The sequence below is a fragment of the Manis javanica genome, chromosome 15 (genome assembly GCF_040802235.1).
Source record: "Manis javanica isolate MJ-LG chromosome 15, MJ_LKY, whole genome shotgun sequence".
NCBI lineage: Eukaryota > Metazoa > Chordata > Mammalia > Pholidota > Manidae > Manis > Manis javanica.
This window is the reverse complement of record NC_133170.1, coordinates 73,089,061-73,106,550: the sequence shown is the minus strand read 5'-3', so window position 1 is coordinate 73,106,550 and position 17,490 is coordinate 73,089,061. Positions and strand designations below refer to the sequence as shown.

Here is a 17,490-nt window from a genome sequence, read left to right as displayed (position 1 = left end):
GCCGGCGGGGGCCGAGGGGGAGTCGGTGACTGGAGATAAACAAGGCGGCGGCGGCGGCGCCTGAAGAACAGGGAAGGCGGAGGCGGCGGCCGGCCCGCAGCGCCGGCCGGGGAGGCAGCGGCGGCCCTGAGAGGCGGGGAGGGCGCCGCGCCGCGCGGACAGCGCCCCCCGCCGCCGCCGGAGCCGCGGGAGCCGCCGCCGCCGCCAGAGCAGGAAGGAGCCGCGCGACCGCTGCGGACCCCCCCGCCGGCCCGGGCTCGCCGCCCCCGGCGCGTCGTCGCCGCGGCGCCTCCCGCCCGCCCGCCGGCCCTCGCGCCCTCCCCCGGCGGCGGCGGCGGCGGCGGCGGCGGCGGCGGCGGCGGCGGCGGCGGCTCGGCCGCCCCGCGCTCCTCGGCGAGGCGCCGCTGCCCGGCCCGGCCTCGCCTCGGACGCCTCGCTCCGACATGCCCCGCTCTGGCGGCCGGGCTCGCGGAGGATCATGACTGCGGCAGCGAACTGGGTGGCGAACGGGGCGAGCCTGGAGGATTGTCACTCTAACCTCTTCTCGCTGGTGAGTAACCGGGCTGCGGGGAGGGGGGCTGTGCCTTGGGGGGGTCCCCCGACCTCCGTCGCCGACCAACTTTCTCCTCCCGCCCCCGGGACTTCGCCCCTCCCTCGCCTCTCCCCGCCGTTCGCCTCTCGCCGATTCTCCTCCTTTTGGATCGTCTCTCCCTCGCCTTGGATCCCATCCAGTGTTTATTTGGCTCTTTAAAAATCATTTGTGAGCGCGGCGCTCGGCGTGGAATTTGCATGTGGAAGTCTCAGAGCTGCCGATTCTGGGTCGCACTTCGAACGCCCACCCTCTGTTGCAATCACACCCCCCTTCCCCCCTCCCCCTTTTCCCCCTTTTTTTCCCTAAATGTGGAAGGCTTTGCCTTGTGCAGCCCGCGCCTGCGATAAGCAGTCTTTTCCTCCCTTGTCGGATCGGCTGGCCGCCCGCCGTCCTTTAGAATTAAAAAAAAAAAAAATTCCATAATGACACCTGCAATTTCGCCCGAAAACAGTTGATTGAATGCGATTATGTCAGTGAAGGACTCTTGCATCGAAAGCTCCCGCGATTGTAAACATCCGACAGCCGCCTGCCTCTCGGGGCTTACTACGCTGGAGAGCCGTAAAGCCTTTGCACGGAGGGAGCCGACGGAAGGTGGAGAAAGCTTTTTTTCTTTCTCTCCTCCTGTGTCTTTTAAAAACTGTTTTCTCTATCCTAACAACGAATCCACACACACACACAAAAGCAACAAGCTGGGAGGTTTGATAACATCGCTTTTATCTGCCTTCGCCTCTCTCGCGCTCTCTCTCTCTGATAATTGACAACTTTTCCTTGGGATTTGAATCGCCTGCCTTAATCTCGAAGCAGTTAGGGTGTCAATTGTTCTCTGGGAAGCCTGGCACCCGGCGACGGCGACTAGATTCATCGAAATTAAAAATGTATCGGGCTCCAGCAACTCTTTCCTGGCGGTGGCAGTGACATTTGGTGGTAAATGCCATCTTTGCTTTTTATTGGGTCGTATTACCTAGCTCTGAAAACATTCACCTTATTAAACCTGGCGTTTAGGCTAATAATTGCAGTGCGTGGTCTTTAAATATGTGCTTTGTGTATGAGTTACTGTATGTATAGCTATGTGCCCGGGAGACTACGAATTTGTTTAAATATTGAGCAAATATTTGTAAACAGATGTAAGGCAATTATGTTTCAAGCGTACAGTATAATTGGAAAATTGGCTGAACCGTTTGTTTATTTTAGCCTTAAAAAAAAACTTAAGTTGTCTGCCCTTTTTGGGGGCACTGCATTTTGGAGAGCATGCATTTTGGAAATTATTTTCTGTAACCTCTGCTGTAGATAGTAGTATTATTTCCTTTTAATCTTTGTTTACACTGGATAAATAATTTGGTGTTCAAATTGTAATTAGTTACATTTAATTATGGGTAGCATGGATGCTTTTCTTTGAGACTAGTGGAGAAATACAAATTCTTGCCAACTTTTCAAATGTGTAATTTATTAAATGTTTCCTTATGCATATAAAAAAATACCAAAACATGTGACTTTTATCTACAAAGACCAAATGACATAGTAAGCGTGCTTTCATTGTTGTGAGATCAGGCCATTTTTTCTCTTCCAGTATTTTTATTCAGATATTTAATCGTAAAATTCAATTTTAAGTTGCAATTCTCTCAGTACTATGATAACTTCCCCTTGATTTTTTGCTATATGGGAGTAGATAGAACTCGTTTTGCATTCTCTTTTCTCTCCCTTAGTCTATTTATTATCAGTCAGATTCAGGGACATTCATAGATTAGCAAGCATACTGATTAAGGGGTATTTTAAAACGGTTTTTGTTTGGTCGCTGGTGACTACATAGGCACTTGACCAGGTAATTAAAATAACCACGTAGACCAGTATTAGTGAGAAGAGACCCCCACCCCCACCAAATTGACCATTTATCATGCCGACTGGTAATGGCTTGTGTATATGTGCTAAATTTATTATATACAGTATGTTTCATAGACAAATACAAACACATTTGTAGCCAATCTTTAGGACACCTCATTTATCTTTTTCTTTTAAGTTTAAGTAAGGATGATAAAGTTACAGAGATAAAATGCTTGAGATTATTTTGGGGAAACAATTTTGTAGGAGAGATTCTGTGCTTTATGACCAGCTTAAAGGTTTGTGCTTTGGATATTACTCTTCTAAATCTCTTTAAACCAGGAATTGATTTTTGAATATTCTTTTTTTTTTTAAACAGCGTTGCTCTTTATGTAACAACTTTGAAATGCAGAGCTGTGGAAATTCATGGGTTGATTTTTCTCTTTTTTAAGGACTATAGAATGTCTACATTCTCTTGTGTGTGGAGGGTAGATAAGGTGCTAATTTAAAACAAGATTATGAATCAGTTAAAAGATGCTGATATTGTAAACTTTTCTCTTAACAAATTGAGACTTTTTCTTGAAAATCAGATACACCGGCAACCTAGAATATTAAAACTATGTTGCCTGAAGTACATTGTGTGGAACAGTTAATGCAGAGGTATCACCTGTTCAAAATAAAACATGTAAGAACTCTGTGTGCTCAATAATAGCATATATTTTTCTTTTTGGCCTGCAGTTATATTTTTGACAAGAGAAAAGCGTTGTATATGGAGAATTTACATAGATACTCATTATAATGTGGATGGAAATATAAACTAGAGATTGAAGTTCTGTACTACACTAATGACCCATCCACTTCCTGTTACCTTGAAGTGTTCATTATGGTTTAGCAAAAGTTGATTGCGCCATCAGGTGCCTTACGATTTTTCTTAGTCTTTATGTTGCTTTCCGATTTTCTACTGCTTGGCATCCGATTTCTTAAGTTCTCTGTTAACCTCTATCCTCTTCCGTTATATGTGAAAAATTCCTGTGTGTGTGCGTGCGTGTGTGTGTGTATGATATGGGTCATTGTATGTGTTTCTTATTCTTACTGTTGTGAGATTTGTAGCTACTGCATTAAATGTTTGCTTGGCTGTGCCTTTGTGATTCAAAACTGTTTTCTCATGCTGTCCGTCACATTTCTGGGAGACTTTTGTTACATATTCACTCAGTTATAATTCAGTTAAGTGTGTTAAATCTGCCTTTTTTGGAAAGTGTAACAGTGCACCCTATAGTATGTCAACTCACCCTTGTGTAAAGACATATAATTTCCAAATGTAAGTGTATCTATAGTTTTGTTTCTTCAGTTTTGTTCTCTGTTGAGATGATATGGAGAAAAGTGATTTTGTGTCCATTAGACACAAAATTTAAGTAGATCCTCTTTGATATGAGGTATGTGTGTTCTATATCATGTTGTTTTATTTGCTTAGAATCTCCCTGACTCTGGGGTAATTAGGTGAGGATATCAAATTCTTCCTCCTTGAATTGAAACACACATACACACATTAGTACATAATTCCTATTAAATGAAGAACATTACTTCTATATTTGAAAGTTTAAGGTAATCTGTTGTTACTGGCTTTCTTTTTTTCTTAAGAGATTTATTTTTTGCAGAAAGAAAAGATAGTTATAAATGCAGAAACTTTTGAGATCTAGTGTTTTGAGCTAGAACCAAATGGGGAGGACTGTCATTTGAAAAGGGAATGATTTCTCTAATTATCTTAAGTGCCAAAATATATAGTCAGGGTATTTTTTTCATCCCAACTCATAATTTTCATATATATACTTGAAGAATCTTTTTTTCATGATGGTTCATTTTCTCTAGTGAAAGTATTTATGATTTTCTAATGTATGTTTTCTGTTTAGCATTTTGTTAGTAGCACATGGTGTTACAGTATTTATATATTTTTAATAGCAATAATTGCCATCCTGTAAGTTGCCATATTAACCTCCAATTGCTAGTAAATATTTTTAAGTACATAATAGACAGCTATTTAAGGCATAGTGTAGCAGTTACTGGACCATTTTAAAGAGCCATTTGTACGTGTGATGAGTTCATAATTTTAAAGAGAAAATTGTGCACCTAATACTTGCATGCTACCAAGTATGTTGCTGTGTTATTGCTTGAAGTGCTTTGAGAGGAAGTTAGGTTGGATCTGTTTCTTTGGGAGAATAAAGGCAGGGGGCTGCTTATAAGTGTTTATGCCAGGTGCTTATAGAGCTTGTCATTTTCTTTGGAATGTTTTGGTTATTTTTTCGTGGTATTAAGTACTTGGAAAAAATATCTTAAGGCATTCCTTTGAATAAGGTTAAGTTGTAGTAGTGGATTGTATTAGTTAGGTATGGAAAAATTGATTCATCTTTTTTGTTCACTGGCTTATTTAGCCTTGTGAGTTAATTGTATTCATCAAACACTTTTAGATATCTCTTCTGCTCTTGAGATTAATAAAGAAGATCTCTGTGACCAGTTTGCACTATAGGCTATAAGTAACCATTTGCAAAATATAAGTATTTTCTGTAGCTATATTTGTTAAATTATTTAAACGAGATGAAATTCAATGTAAATAGTAATAAGGTTGCTTATCTGGGTGTTTTTTTTGGAGCAGCTAATTCAGTTGTCTCCCAAAATTTGATTCAAAGATAGAGTAGGTATTTTTCTTAAATGATTTGACTTAACTTTTGATAGAAGAGAATAATAATGTTCCCCTCCTTTGAATTAGTAGTAGAATGTGCTGATTTGTTTTTTTCTGAGGGTGGATGGTACATTTATGTCATGGAAGCTATCCAGTGAGAGAGATTAGATAAAGTTTATGAGAATTAGTAATATGGTTGAATATTAAGAATTATTACTAAACTGTGCATGGTAGCTATTTATTAGAAATGGAGAAAAAGGATTTCTGCAACATTGCTATTAGTGTTATTTGTTTAAATTGTACTGGATGCTAATCTGCTTTTCAGACTGTGTGTTGTGTAGAGTTGGCCACCAGAATTTCTAATGTCATAAATATTCTTATTTCTAAGAAATACATTTGATGCATTGCAAAGTGAGGTAACTTGTAGCCTAAAAATGTTCTGTGGGGTTGAAAAAATTCACACACAAACATGCATGTTTGTGTCTTACAGCTTAGAGTTTTGGAATTTATGAATCAATATTTGTGATGGGTTCTTGCAATTTAGGACTCCCCCCCACTTCAGTCATTTAACTTCTTTCTGATCCTACTCAGATAATTTCCTTTTATAGTATATGCTTCAATTGTTTATTTGAAAGATTTGAAGGTGTTAGCTTTGTTCTGTTGAAATTCACTACATTACATAGGGGAGGTGATTTTTCCATTAATCTTGGTAAATATTAACATAAATGAGGAATTGTAAATTAAGACTCATTTGCACGATGAAATATGTATGCTTGCCCAATTTTTCTTTAGTATAAAGTTACTTGTATAAAACAGTATAGTTTTCTGTCTTTGCTTTAGTTGATGTAGAAACAGTTTAAAATTCTTTTAAAATGCTGTGATCGGTGTTTATTTTTTTCAGAGACAGTTCCGCTACTCTATTATATTGCTTTGTTATTTAATTGTTAAAATCATGTTGTGTAGATTAGATTTTATCCTCATAAATTGGCTATCATAGTTTTTGGACCTCTTGTTTTACTTGCATTTGTATTAACATGTTTCAGTTGTTTGGTGGAGCTGTTTTCCTTTTTAGGTTAATAAAATGTCTTTTAGAGTACATTTGGAGTCTAGTCTGAAGAAAAAGAAGAAAGGACTTTTTTTCTTTTTAGATGAGAATTAGGAGAATCATTTGTGTCCGAGGAAAAATGTTATGTCATTGGCATCTCTATACTCTGGTTTATTGTGTATATTTCTGAGTGTTTATTTTCTCTAGATGAATTGTGGTAGAATCTTATTAAAACCCTATTTCAACTACTGTGAAATAGCACAGAGCCCTAGTTGACAGCTTTCTACTTTTTGTACTTTTTCCAGTACAGTGAAATTCCATTATTGTTAAGGAACTTCCTGAATTAATTATATTAAAATTTCATTTTTTTTCTTTATTTTGTATAGTTTAAATTTGTAACTTTAGCTTAAAAAATTGAAAAGGAAAGATAAAAAGAATTAGGTAAACTTGCAGATAAATATTCTTTTCTCAATCATCATTAGATCTTTCTATTCTAATAAGTCAAATTGTCTGCATTAATTGGGTATATTTAAGACATTTGCTATTAAAATTTAATATAAGGAAAGATTTGTTTCAAATAAAATGCATAATTAATTGTGAATAGAATTTTCATAATATTGAGTGGAAATTCTAAAGATTGATCATCTAAAAAGGATATTAAACTGCATGAAAACTATCATGTCCCCACCACCCGCAAAGAACATTGATAAATTTCTGAGGAAGTATTTTTGTGTAAGACACATGAAGCTTCCTCATAACAGTTCCACGTTATTGCATTAAATAAGAAAGATGATTAAATCCATCTGGGCTTAATTTGAGAGTAATAAGAAAGGTATTCAAAAGAGGATAATTGGTGTGAAAAAAACATTTTGTGTTGGCAGTTCTCATGATTGAATTTTAACATCCTAAAGGGAAACAAGGAAAAACATATATGTATATATACATATCTGTTCCAGAACCAGCTTCTAGGTTTTTTTGGCATATGTATGCTTGGTACAATCCTACTCATCTTTTTAGTAGGTCAAATGTCACCTCTTCTGTGAAGCTTTTCCTGCCTTCCACAGGCAGAACTAGTCACTCTTGCTCCTTCTGTGTACCTCCTTCTATGTACCTCTGATAAGCATATGAGCTTCTGTAGGGCAGTGACCTTGTCTAAATCATCTTTGCATTCTCTTTATAGTTAGGTACTCAGTAACTGTTTGTTAAATGAATGATTACTGGACAGCTATTCTCTTCTCCATCTTAGTCCTTACGGGAGTTCTCATTGCCCAATTTAGGTCCTGATTTCAATAATGTTATTTTTCTTTTAACTTATTTGGATGTTTAGCTCTGAGTTCTGAATGTATATTATCTGGGCTATATGTACTGTGGCTTGATAATATTTTAGATGAGTTCTAGAAAATGTTTTTTAAGGAGAATTATAACTGATCAAGAGACATGTGCTTATCATACCTCGAGGAACAGATGTTCTGTTGGTATTTAGATTTTCTGTAGTGTGGTGGGCATCCTATAGATTCTGGAAACTGGGGATTTTGTTTGGGGTTTGATCTAGAATTCCTAAATTTTCATTCTTTAAGCTGTCCAAAAAGGACTTTTGCTCAACCTTTAGTTACAAGATTACTTCCCATGAGCCCAATTAAATGGGCAGTGAGCTGGTAATAGGGCAAGCTGAGTTTTTTTTTCCCTAAAATTGATTGATTGATTATTTATTTATTTATGTATTTATGTACGTATGTATGTATGTCATTAGGGTATCATTGATATACAATCTTATGCTCAGGTTTCACATGAGCAACATTGTGGTTGCTACATTCCCCCCTATTATCAAGTCCCCACCACATACCCCATAACAGTCACTGTCCATCAGCTTAGTAAGATGCTATAGAGTCACTACTTGTCTTCTCTGTGCTATACTGCCTTCCCTATAATCCCCCATATTATGTGTGCTAATTATAATGCCCCTTAATCCCCTTATTACTTAGAGTTTTTTTACTACTAACTAGTCAGATGAGATTGGTTGCATAATAGTTCTGTGCCTCAGTTTATTTTAATCTGTAAACTTGATAGAAATATGAAGTGTGAAAATCATTTTGAGTATTTTTTTGAGAAAACAACTTTGGATGACTAGATAATGTTCTTTAATAGGAAGAGACTTCTAGCAAATTCCCACTAAAGTTAAAAAGTAGCCTTAGACAGTGAAGCAGGAAGTTGTTGGAAAGATGAAATTATTTTAAGTATGGCAGTTATATTGTATTTGTACTTGATTTGGGGGAGCAGAAGATTGTTTTTTTTTTTCTGACTTTCCTCATAAATAAGCCATGATTGGGAGGAAAAATTTGAAATTCATCTTTGGATCTTACAACTTTTCATTTGGGTATATGATTTACAGTTGTGTGGTATGTTTCTTATATGCTGGGTGAGTTTTGTACCAACCCTGAACTATGACTCGCTAAGCCTGGAACTTGAACTGTGGCTCTTATTTTGTAGTTTAAGCTATTAATTCCTTGGCAGCTTCAGAGTGCTCTTTGAACTTTAAATAGCAGTTCTATTAACATTTTGAGATTTGTCTCAGGGAATGTCAGAAATAGTACTTAATAAATATCTTTTTCTTCTTAAAGACTAAATGATATTTTAGTCTGTTATGTTACAACCCTTACTATATTTTGAACAAAGTATATATATCCTTAACTACTGGCTAATTTCTTTTTCCATTTAATAATGTGGCAACATTTAAAAATATTGACAGACCTTATTGAAGGAAGAAAGTCACCCCCACCCTCAATCTGTAGTTTTGTGTTAGTCATACTGAATATGAAGTGTCCTAAGTTTTTAGAATTTTACATGTAGTTAGTCTCCAGCATCCTAAATTATTAGAAAAAGTTAATTTCTGAGTTTGGTTTCACATAAAAACCTACTCTTCTGTTGTTACAAATGATGGTTAACCCACCTCCGTTGTATTGTACTACTTGTGTTACTGAACTCAGATGCTATTACGATGGCATTTTTATGGGAATGAACTTAAATATTTTTTTTGTTTCTGCTTAGATCAGGAACATCTTTCCTCTGACTATATAGTGCTGGCAATTAGAACAGGCACTTCCTAAAAAACCTTCTTGGCTCCAGGCACTGGGAGTGAGGATGGCCCAGGCTCTAGGCCCTCTTGTAGGGCTAGGAGAGGATTGCTGTCTGAAAGAACGGTTTGAAGAGAGTGTTGAGAGGTGAGGATGGCCCCCCAAGGGAAGAGTAGCCAGCTGTGTTGGAGTAAGGATTGAAACAGATTTTCCCTTCCCTTCCTGCAGGGTTTCACTGCTGCTTCCCCACTGCTGATACACTTTTATTAAAACTGGGGGAACAGTGCCAGATCCTGTGATGTCATCAGGAAAATGTCTTGGGCCTTTAGCTCTTCCCTTCCCTTTCCTCCTTCTCTTACTTCGAGAGACAGGCTTTCTACTTGCTATTTTGTGTGGTAAATGTGTACTTCTGAGCCCCAGAGAAATGAAAAAGAGAATTGGCGATGAGATTGGATGGGGTAGTCAATAAACTAGTATTTAGAAATGTTAATTTTTTATATTATGTTTAAGAAATTTAGGCATATAATTCATTTCAAATCGTGTACATACATCACAAATGATGACAATCTGGTGGGCTTGTAAAAGGGTCTGATATGTAGGAAAAGACCTAAATGAACTACTTAATTTCTAAGACATATGTTAAGTATAGAGGGAGAACAACACGGACACATAGCATAGTGCCTTGTTCCCAGAAAAACTCAGGGGAGTTTTATTTAAACTGGATCTTGGAGGAGTGGATGGATGTGGTTTGCTAAAGAGGGGTGGAAAGGACATTCTTTGGAAACTCAATTGGCAACTCTGAGTCTGTCCTTGCCCATATATACTGAAGTGTGGTGTGTAGGAGAGCACTTCTGATTTATCGTTTTGGTTCTTGGTTTCCTTTAAAAAAAAAAACTTAGTAAAATCTAATTTTTGTTAGGTGGAAGATTTTAAGTGTGGGCAGGCCGATTTAGATTAAGAAATGGTGATGTTAAAATAATCAGTTTTCTAAAATAATTCAGTTCAGAACTTTAAAAAAACAGTGTTATATTACACAAAATGCTAATTACTAAAGTGACAAATATTTCAAAAACTGGACAGACGTGAATCTTAAGTGAGCAGATGGGATATGAAACTAAAAGTGGGAGATAATCCAAGATGATATAGAAACTATTATGAAAAATGAATTGAGGAAAAACAAGTGTGTTAAATGGTATTACATGTAATAATATGTTTAAAAGCCTTTCTAGGATTGTTCTCTTAAATAGACAAAACTACAATTGTTAAACTGTGTCACCCATCATTTGTTAAATTTTGTGCATTTAAAAGAAATTGGATTTTGGCCCAGGATTACTTCTTACAAAGCCTAGACATTTAAGTTGTGAATGCTTATGTTATAGGTGCTTTAAATAGACAATATAATTTGCTTTCTTTGACATAAAGAGTAATTATGATTTTCAAAGACAGTTTTGGTGGACCTTGAAGTGGGGGAGAGGTAAGAAGTGGAAGGTGAAGAAGATTGCTTTTTGGGCAGTTGGCACTTAATTGAAATCATTACATTTGACTGTTGAGGGTAGAATCTGGGTTATAGTGGGTCGTGGAATGAATGGATGGTACACTTTTCAGTTGAAGAAGGTTGATTGTGAAGCAAGCAGGGACATTGGGAGTGGGGCAGGTAAGAGATTGAAAGAAAAATTGAGGGAAATAATTTTAGAAGGCTAGAGCCTCATTTGTGTTTGTAGATTTAAGAGCAGTAATAGTGGAGAGACAGAAAGATGGAAATAAGAAAAGCTGATAATAGAAAACAAGTCTGACCATAGTATCAAGAACCCAGATGATGGGATTAGCACTGGGAAAGAGTAAGATAAAAGATGTGAGGACATAAATGAGTAAGTGTGAAGGCAGTGGGGAGAATCTCAGTTGTAGCTTGAGCATGCTAAAACTTCTGTATTTTCTTTATGTGCTTTTTACAATCAGCCATTTTTATTTTTATTTTCCTTAATGGTTGTTTTTTAAGTAGGTCAAATGCAACCTCCTTAAGTTGTACACTTCACAATTATAAAACTGATTTTGAGCTAGTCATACCAGAACTGATACACTATCTGCCCAAATGATAGGTATTTTTCAAAGTAAGCCCTTTTGAAATGGGTCAAATTCTGATGCCACTGTACACAATGTTTATGGTCCTTTTCCTTTGGAATTGCTTTTAGAGACAGTTTATCCAGCCACCCGAGAAAATCTTATTTTGAAGGATGGTTCTTTGGTCAGTGTCTTTTCTTTTGGCTTTGTAATTTATTATCTTCTGCTTTTTGCTCTAAGTGTTGCCTAAGTCAGCCAAGTTAGTACCTTCTGATGGGGGTCTTACTGATGATGAACAAAAATCCTGGGAAGAGTTCCACTTTTGGATACATTTTCATACATGCATTGTTAAGTGTGTGCCAAGAATTTTGGCGCTGCTTTTAGGGCTGCCTCCCAGGTTTTGAGTCTAGAGTTTCAGTGTACTTTGTTTGCTTTCTTAGTTTCAGTGGCAATGGATTTAAAGGTCTATTGGGTAAGACTAGATGTTGGGACAAACTAAGTTGGGGTGACATTTTTGCTTTCTGGGGATCAAAGCAAATTATCATAAGGGGGGAGTAGAATTGTAAATTGTGCCCTGTAGTGTCTGTTTAGCAAATCTCAGATATCATCCCAAGGTTCATTTTGGCAAGACTGAGGTAATCATTAAGAAAAGCCTGGGGAGAAATAAAGCATCCTGTTGAGATAATCTCTTGAGGTTTTTGCAGAAAATGTGGTCTGTGAGACCAGAATTCTTACCTTTGCTCACTTAAGTGTTGCTTTACTTATTTGAGACTGCCTAGTAAGCCTAGTATCCCACATATGTTATTTTGGCAATTTCTTCCACAGTTGAAGATCAGGACAGTAGCATTCAACATGTATTTAGAATTTTACTTCATCATGGTTTGCCTGAATATTCAGTGCTTGGGGGAGGTATAGAGGATGTTTTACTGACAGCAGTCATGCCTCTGTTGGTTGTTTGGATTACAAGTTGCAGTGGTAGGTATTCTTTTCTGTTTTTGAATTCAGGAATAGAATGAGATTTTTCGCAGCTTTGTTTCTGCGCTTCAGATTACATAGATGATTTTAATTATAATTCTTTTTAAGTACTTTTCACATTATAAAAAGGAATGAAATCTTACAAAAAATGTGATATAATCCCAGAGCTATAGATATTTTAGGCAAATTTTCTCATATAATAGTTACTCTAAACAAAATTTTATAGATTTATATAACATCTGAGAAGTTTAACATTAAGAGATTATACCAGAACATAAATCTATACCTTAGTTTACTAAAGACCATGAATATTTCTTCTGAAATACAAGTTCTTAAACTAAAGTTGAAGTTACTAAAAACATTTTTCTAAGTATATTGGTTTATGTACAAAGTGTAATTATCTGTATGCATTGATCCCAAATAGATTAAATTTATTAGTTGTCTGTAAACTACTTTAAAGAGATTTGTATAAAAATGATACTTTGTTGCTGTTTGGTGATGGTGGTGAAACTGAGCTTTGTAACCCAGACAGATGGTGCTATTCTTGAATCTGCAAGATCCTGTAACATTTAATTAAACAGCAGAATAATTCTCATGAGAACTCATTCTTTGATATGTGTAAGCTGATAAACTGGCTTCTTTAGTAAATTTTATAAATTTGATTTGAAAAATAAGTATTTAACTTGTTCTTAGAAGACTTTTCTGATGAATCTGTTAAGATGAATAGCTTATTTTGGTAGTTCATATGGTAAATTCAAGGAATATTCTAAATGGAAAATGAATGAGACTCACTTAAAGTGGTAACTTATCTTCTAAAATAACTTCGATTTTGTTGCCAACTTTCTTTTATATAGTAGGTGTGATACACTGTTAAGAATCCAAAGGAATGACTTCAACAACTTCTAGAAAACTAAGAAATTTGGAGATAGATGTTATGACTCACCTTAGTAAATTACTTGATTTAGATCCTTGTGATCCACCTTACATTTTAATACTGGAATTGGAAAAAAAGAAAGATTTTATACAGCCCAATCTAGTTTTAGTACATTATGTGTTTAAAACTTTTAACTATTTTGTAAAATTTGAGTCTCGTGACGATATTGTGTGTTTGAGATGAATAAGCTTGCCAGTTACATAAGTAAATACATGAATAATACATTAATAAGTCATACAATATTTCTAGATATCCTTGGAAATTACTCTCTATTATTAAATTTACTATACCTTTTATTTAATGCCTAATCTTTAACAAGAAGGGAAACAAAACTGAAAGTGATGTTTGATGCAAAATTGGATGATGTGAAGGAGATGGAAGTTTATTCTGTTATGCACAGGGGAATGCCTGAAAGGTTTTAAGGAGGATAAATGACATGATAAGACTTACATTTCAGAGAGAAAATTCAGGCGGGCTCTGTGGAGTGTGGGTTGTAATAGCAAATAAACCAAAGGCAGAGAGAAAGTCATTAGAGTAGTATAGAGGTGAGAAATTATGCAGGGCCAGTAGGAATGGAGAGAAAGAAATGGATTCAGGTATTATTTTGGAGGTAGAATTTATAGGAATTGGTGACCAGTTTTATATTCATAGGAGAGGAATCAGATGTCAAACAGATGTTCTTGGTTTTATGGCATTTGCATTCTTTTGTGTGCAAAGAACAGGGAGGAACAGTTGGCAACATCCATGAGCTATAGTTGTTAGCAGAAGACTTAGGCTTTGATCACAGGTGTGTATATATGAAAGTATTCATTGAGCCTGGTTTCTTCCTGTTAAATTAAGCACTACTTAACTCAGAGTTTTAAAATTAATTAGGAACAAGAGCTGGGGGTTAAAAGGCAGGGGATAGTGAAAAGAAAGTGAAAATAAACATTAGTGTTTATAACCTATTTTCAGGAAATATTTGAGACAATAAGTTTTCTCTTAAATTGAGGTTGAGATTTTTAAGAGAGGGGTGGAAAACAAAGGTAGGGAAAAAAGGAGAAGGCAAGACTGATGGGATGGGTGGAGAAGGGCCTTTGGAGGTGTCTGGGTTGGTGATGGTGGTGATTGGAGGTGGGAATCAGGATATTTTTGAAGGGAAAGAGCTCATTAAAGTTTGATTGTCAGAAATGGGTAAGAGAAACCCTGATAGGAAGAAAGAAAATGGGGCTGGGGGTATTACCCTAACAGCAATGGGCTACTTTGTTACATAGAGCCTTGCTTTTAATAGTGGTAAGCTCAGAAAGCAGATGACATTTTTCCTCTGCAAATATGCTTTGGAATGTTTTCATTCAGGTTTTTATTTAAAGGTTTTGTTTATATTAATTTCATACCAGTGATATTTTCAGCAGGAGGATGAAAGACTTTTATCGCTGTTTTTCTTCTTGCTTTTGTGGAAATTGCCAATTGTTAGGAATTGGCGGAGTGGATAGAATAGAGAGGACATTTGTAGAGACTACAAAACCATGTGTGTTTTTGCTGCCTATTCCTCATTCTGATTTTGGGTTCTTCTCTCATTCTATTCTTTACTCCCCTGGCACTTACTGTGCTACAGTCTCTGTGCAATAATTTTACAGGTATTGAGAGTATAATTGTTAAGCCCTTTTTTTTTACTTCACATATTGGGGAAAGCTTTCTTTTCTTCCTCCCTTTCTGCCCATCCCTCCATATTCCTTTCCTTTTTCAGCATATTCCTGGTCTCCCTGTCCTCTGCAGCCTTTCTGCCCTGACTGTACGTTTACTTGGCAGTGCCAGTTCTTAGATAAGTGCTAAGATGTACATATGCAGTTCAGAACCGTTTGATGTCACCTCCTTGGTGTGGTGGGGATCCTCTCCAGTTTGAGTGCACTTACTGGCACAGCGTGTGTTATCCATTGTCATTTGGCAATAATTCATTCAGCCTTCCCATGTGGGTAGATTTTTCACTTGGCTTCTCTGAAGGTGGAGAGTTGGCTTTCTTGCATTTGTCATTTTTCTTAATTTCTCTCCAAGTGAGTGTAGTACTAATGAAATACAAAGTATTTCCAAGAAATAAAACTTCGAGGAAATTAAACCTATAAGAAGAGTACCCGTAATCCAGTCACTCCATTAGATCAGATTTACCTTAGCTCTTCTGTTCTTGTTGTTGTGCATGTTTTTTTGTACATAAGATGTAATCACAGTGTAAATTCAGCTCTTTACCCAGCTGTATGCCCTAACATTTACTTTGTGATTACAGTTTTCATAGTTACCATTTTAAGAGAAAAGTCTTTTATAAATTTAATAAAAAATTATGTAGTCAGTCTCAAATTCAAACAATACTGAAGGATCTAACATAAAACATAAAGGTTTCCCTCCATGATGGGGAGTAAATTTTTATCATTCCAGTTTTTCTCTTGCTTTTGCATGTATGTTTGTGTGCCTATACACATATGCAGTTTCAAAGTTGTTTTTATTAGATGTTGAGTAAATAAAAATAGCATGTATAAAATATACATAAGGTAGAAATAATCTCTATACCATGAACACCCATGTGCCTAACACCCAGAGTAAGACAAAGAACATTTTATCACTTGTAGTGCCATTGGTACCCTTCCCTTCTGTTTATCTTTACTCTCCCTTCAGAGGTAACTATTAGGGATCATTCCCTGTTTTCAAAAAAGTTGTAATCATGTATAGAGTATGTGTGTATATATGTAATTTTATATGGTTTTGAACTTTTTATAATTGTAATGTACTACATATATTCTTCTGCAACTTGCTTTTTTAGTGTAAAATTATGTTCTGCAATGTGCAGTTTTAATTCACTCTTATACCACAATTTATTTATGAATTCTATTGTACTTTAAAAAACTACAGATAGGAAATAATTCTCCAACTTTTCCTGCAGCATTCTTTTTCTGCTTAACATTGTCTTAAAATATTTTTAAGTCAGTAAATTTAGATGTATCTCATTCTTTTTAATTATCATTTTTGACAGTTGGTATCCTGTTTCTTAGTATGGATGCACTATTGATTATTTAACCATCAACTGTGAAAAACATTAAGATTCAATTTTTTCTCTAACAGTACAGTTATGCATTAAATTTTGATAGTTGTAGCCATAATTTTTAAAAAAAGATGTCACTTTATATTCTTATGGACATTATGTAAATGCCCTTTTCTTCTATCATCTCTTACAGTGAAACTTACTTATTTAAATTTTTCTATTTTGAGCAAAAAGAATCTTCAATTTTCAGTTTATTTCTAATGAGCTTATGAGCATTTATTCATACATATTGTGGGAGTTCTTTTATTTTTCAAAAACGTAATTTCAAAAAAGCTTTTTGTTTTCTTTTTCTATTTAAAACTTTCAACCACTCACTAAAAGGAATCTATATTTCAAGTCACACTTTTACATGTGCACATTCTTAGAGCTGTTGCTGTTTCTAAGATTGCTTACTGATTGCCTGAAACTGTCTACCTGCTTGCTAGCTAACATGCATTTTCTCATCAGGATCCTGATGAGTTAGATACTACTGTTCTTATTTTTCAGATAAGAAAACTGAAACAAGACATTTAAGTAACTTTTCCCAAGGTCACACAACCTGTAAGTGATAGAGCTGAGTAGTCACAGGTTGAAAGCCTGACTTAACCAGTGCATTGTATTTGTGTGTTCTTTCTACTTAAATCCTTTTGGTGCTTCCATGAAGCTCCTTCTACCTATTCCGAACATTATCGATCTCTTTCTTTCCTGAGCCTTTTAAAAATTAACAGTGTAGACCATATAATGTAGTGCAGGCAGGAAGGTAGAAATCACTGGAGCATATAGATTTGTCTGAGATTAATGGAGTGATAATACAGTTTACATTTTTTTTAAAGTTTCATCAGAGATTAATGGAGTAATAATGCAGCTTAAAATTTCTTTGCACAGATAAGGAAATATATCTATTTTTCTCTTAGACTACTTTATTTCCAATTGAGGAATTATTTGAAAAATGAAAAATTAGGATAGGTTGTTTTGGGGGAACGTAAAAGCCTAGGTAACTGCATAGTTCCAAAATTTATTATTTCACTACAAGTCTTAGTTTTTTAAAAATAAAAAGCTGGTTGATGAAAAGCTCATATCAAAAATGATTTATTAAAAAAAAGGTGGAAATTAATTTATTTTTTATGTATAAGCAACCTGGCGGCAGGCATTGCAAAACTGGTTTGGTTGCTCTTTATTCATTAAGGGACCTGTGCTTTTTCTTTCTTGTTATTCCATCATCCTGAATTTATCAGAAGTAGCATCTTATCCAAGATGGCTGTTCAAACTCTAGTCACTGT

At 36.1% G+C, this 17,490-nt stretch overlaps 1 protein-coding gene across 4 annotated transcripts in view; it reads left to right on the top strand.

Annotated features, from left to right (window-relative positions):
* The first annotated feature begins 336 nt into the window (after positions 1–336).
* The window catches only part of MED13L (mediator complex subunit 13L), a 313,145-nt gene continuing 295,991 nt past the window's right edge, over positions 337–17,490 (top strand). For 2 of the 4 annotated variants that reach the window (XM_036993616.2, XM_036993615.2), the window contains exon 1: positions 337–550. In XM_036993616.2, the coding sequence (XP_036849511.1) occupies positions 479–550 (72 nt within the window). In that variant the 5' untranslated portion in view covers positions 337–478. Of the gene's footprint in view, positions 551–661; positions 1,184–17,490 lie in introns of those variants that run through there. The other 2 variants (XM_036993617.2, XM_073223979.1) reach the window with 2 other exon arrangements.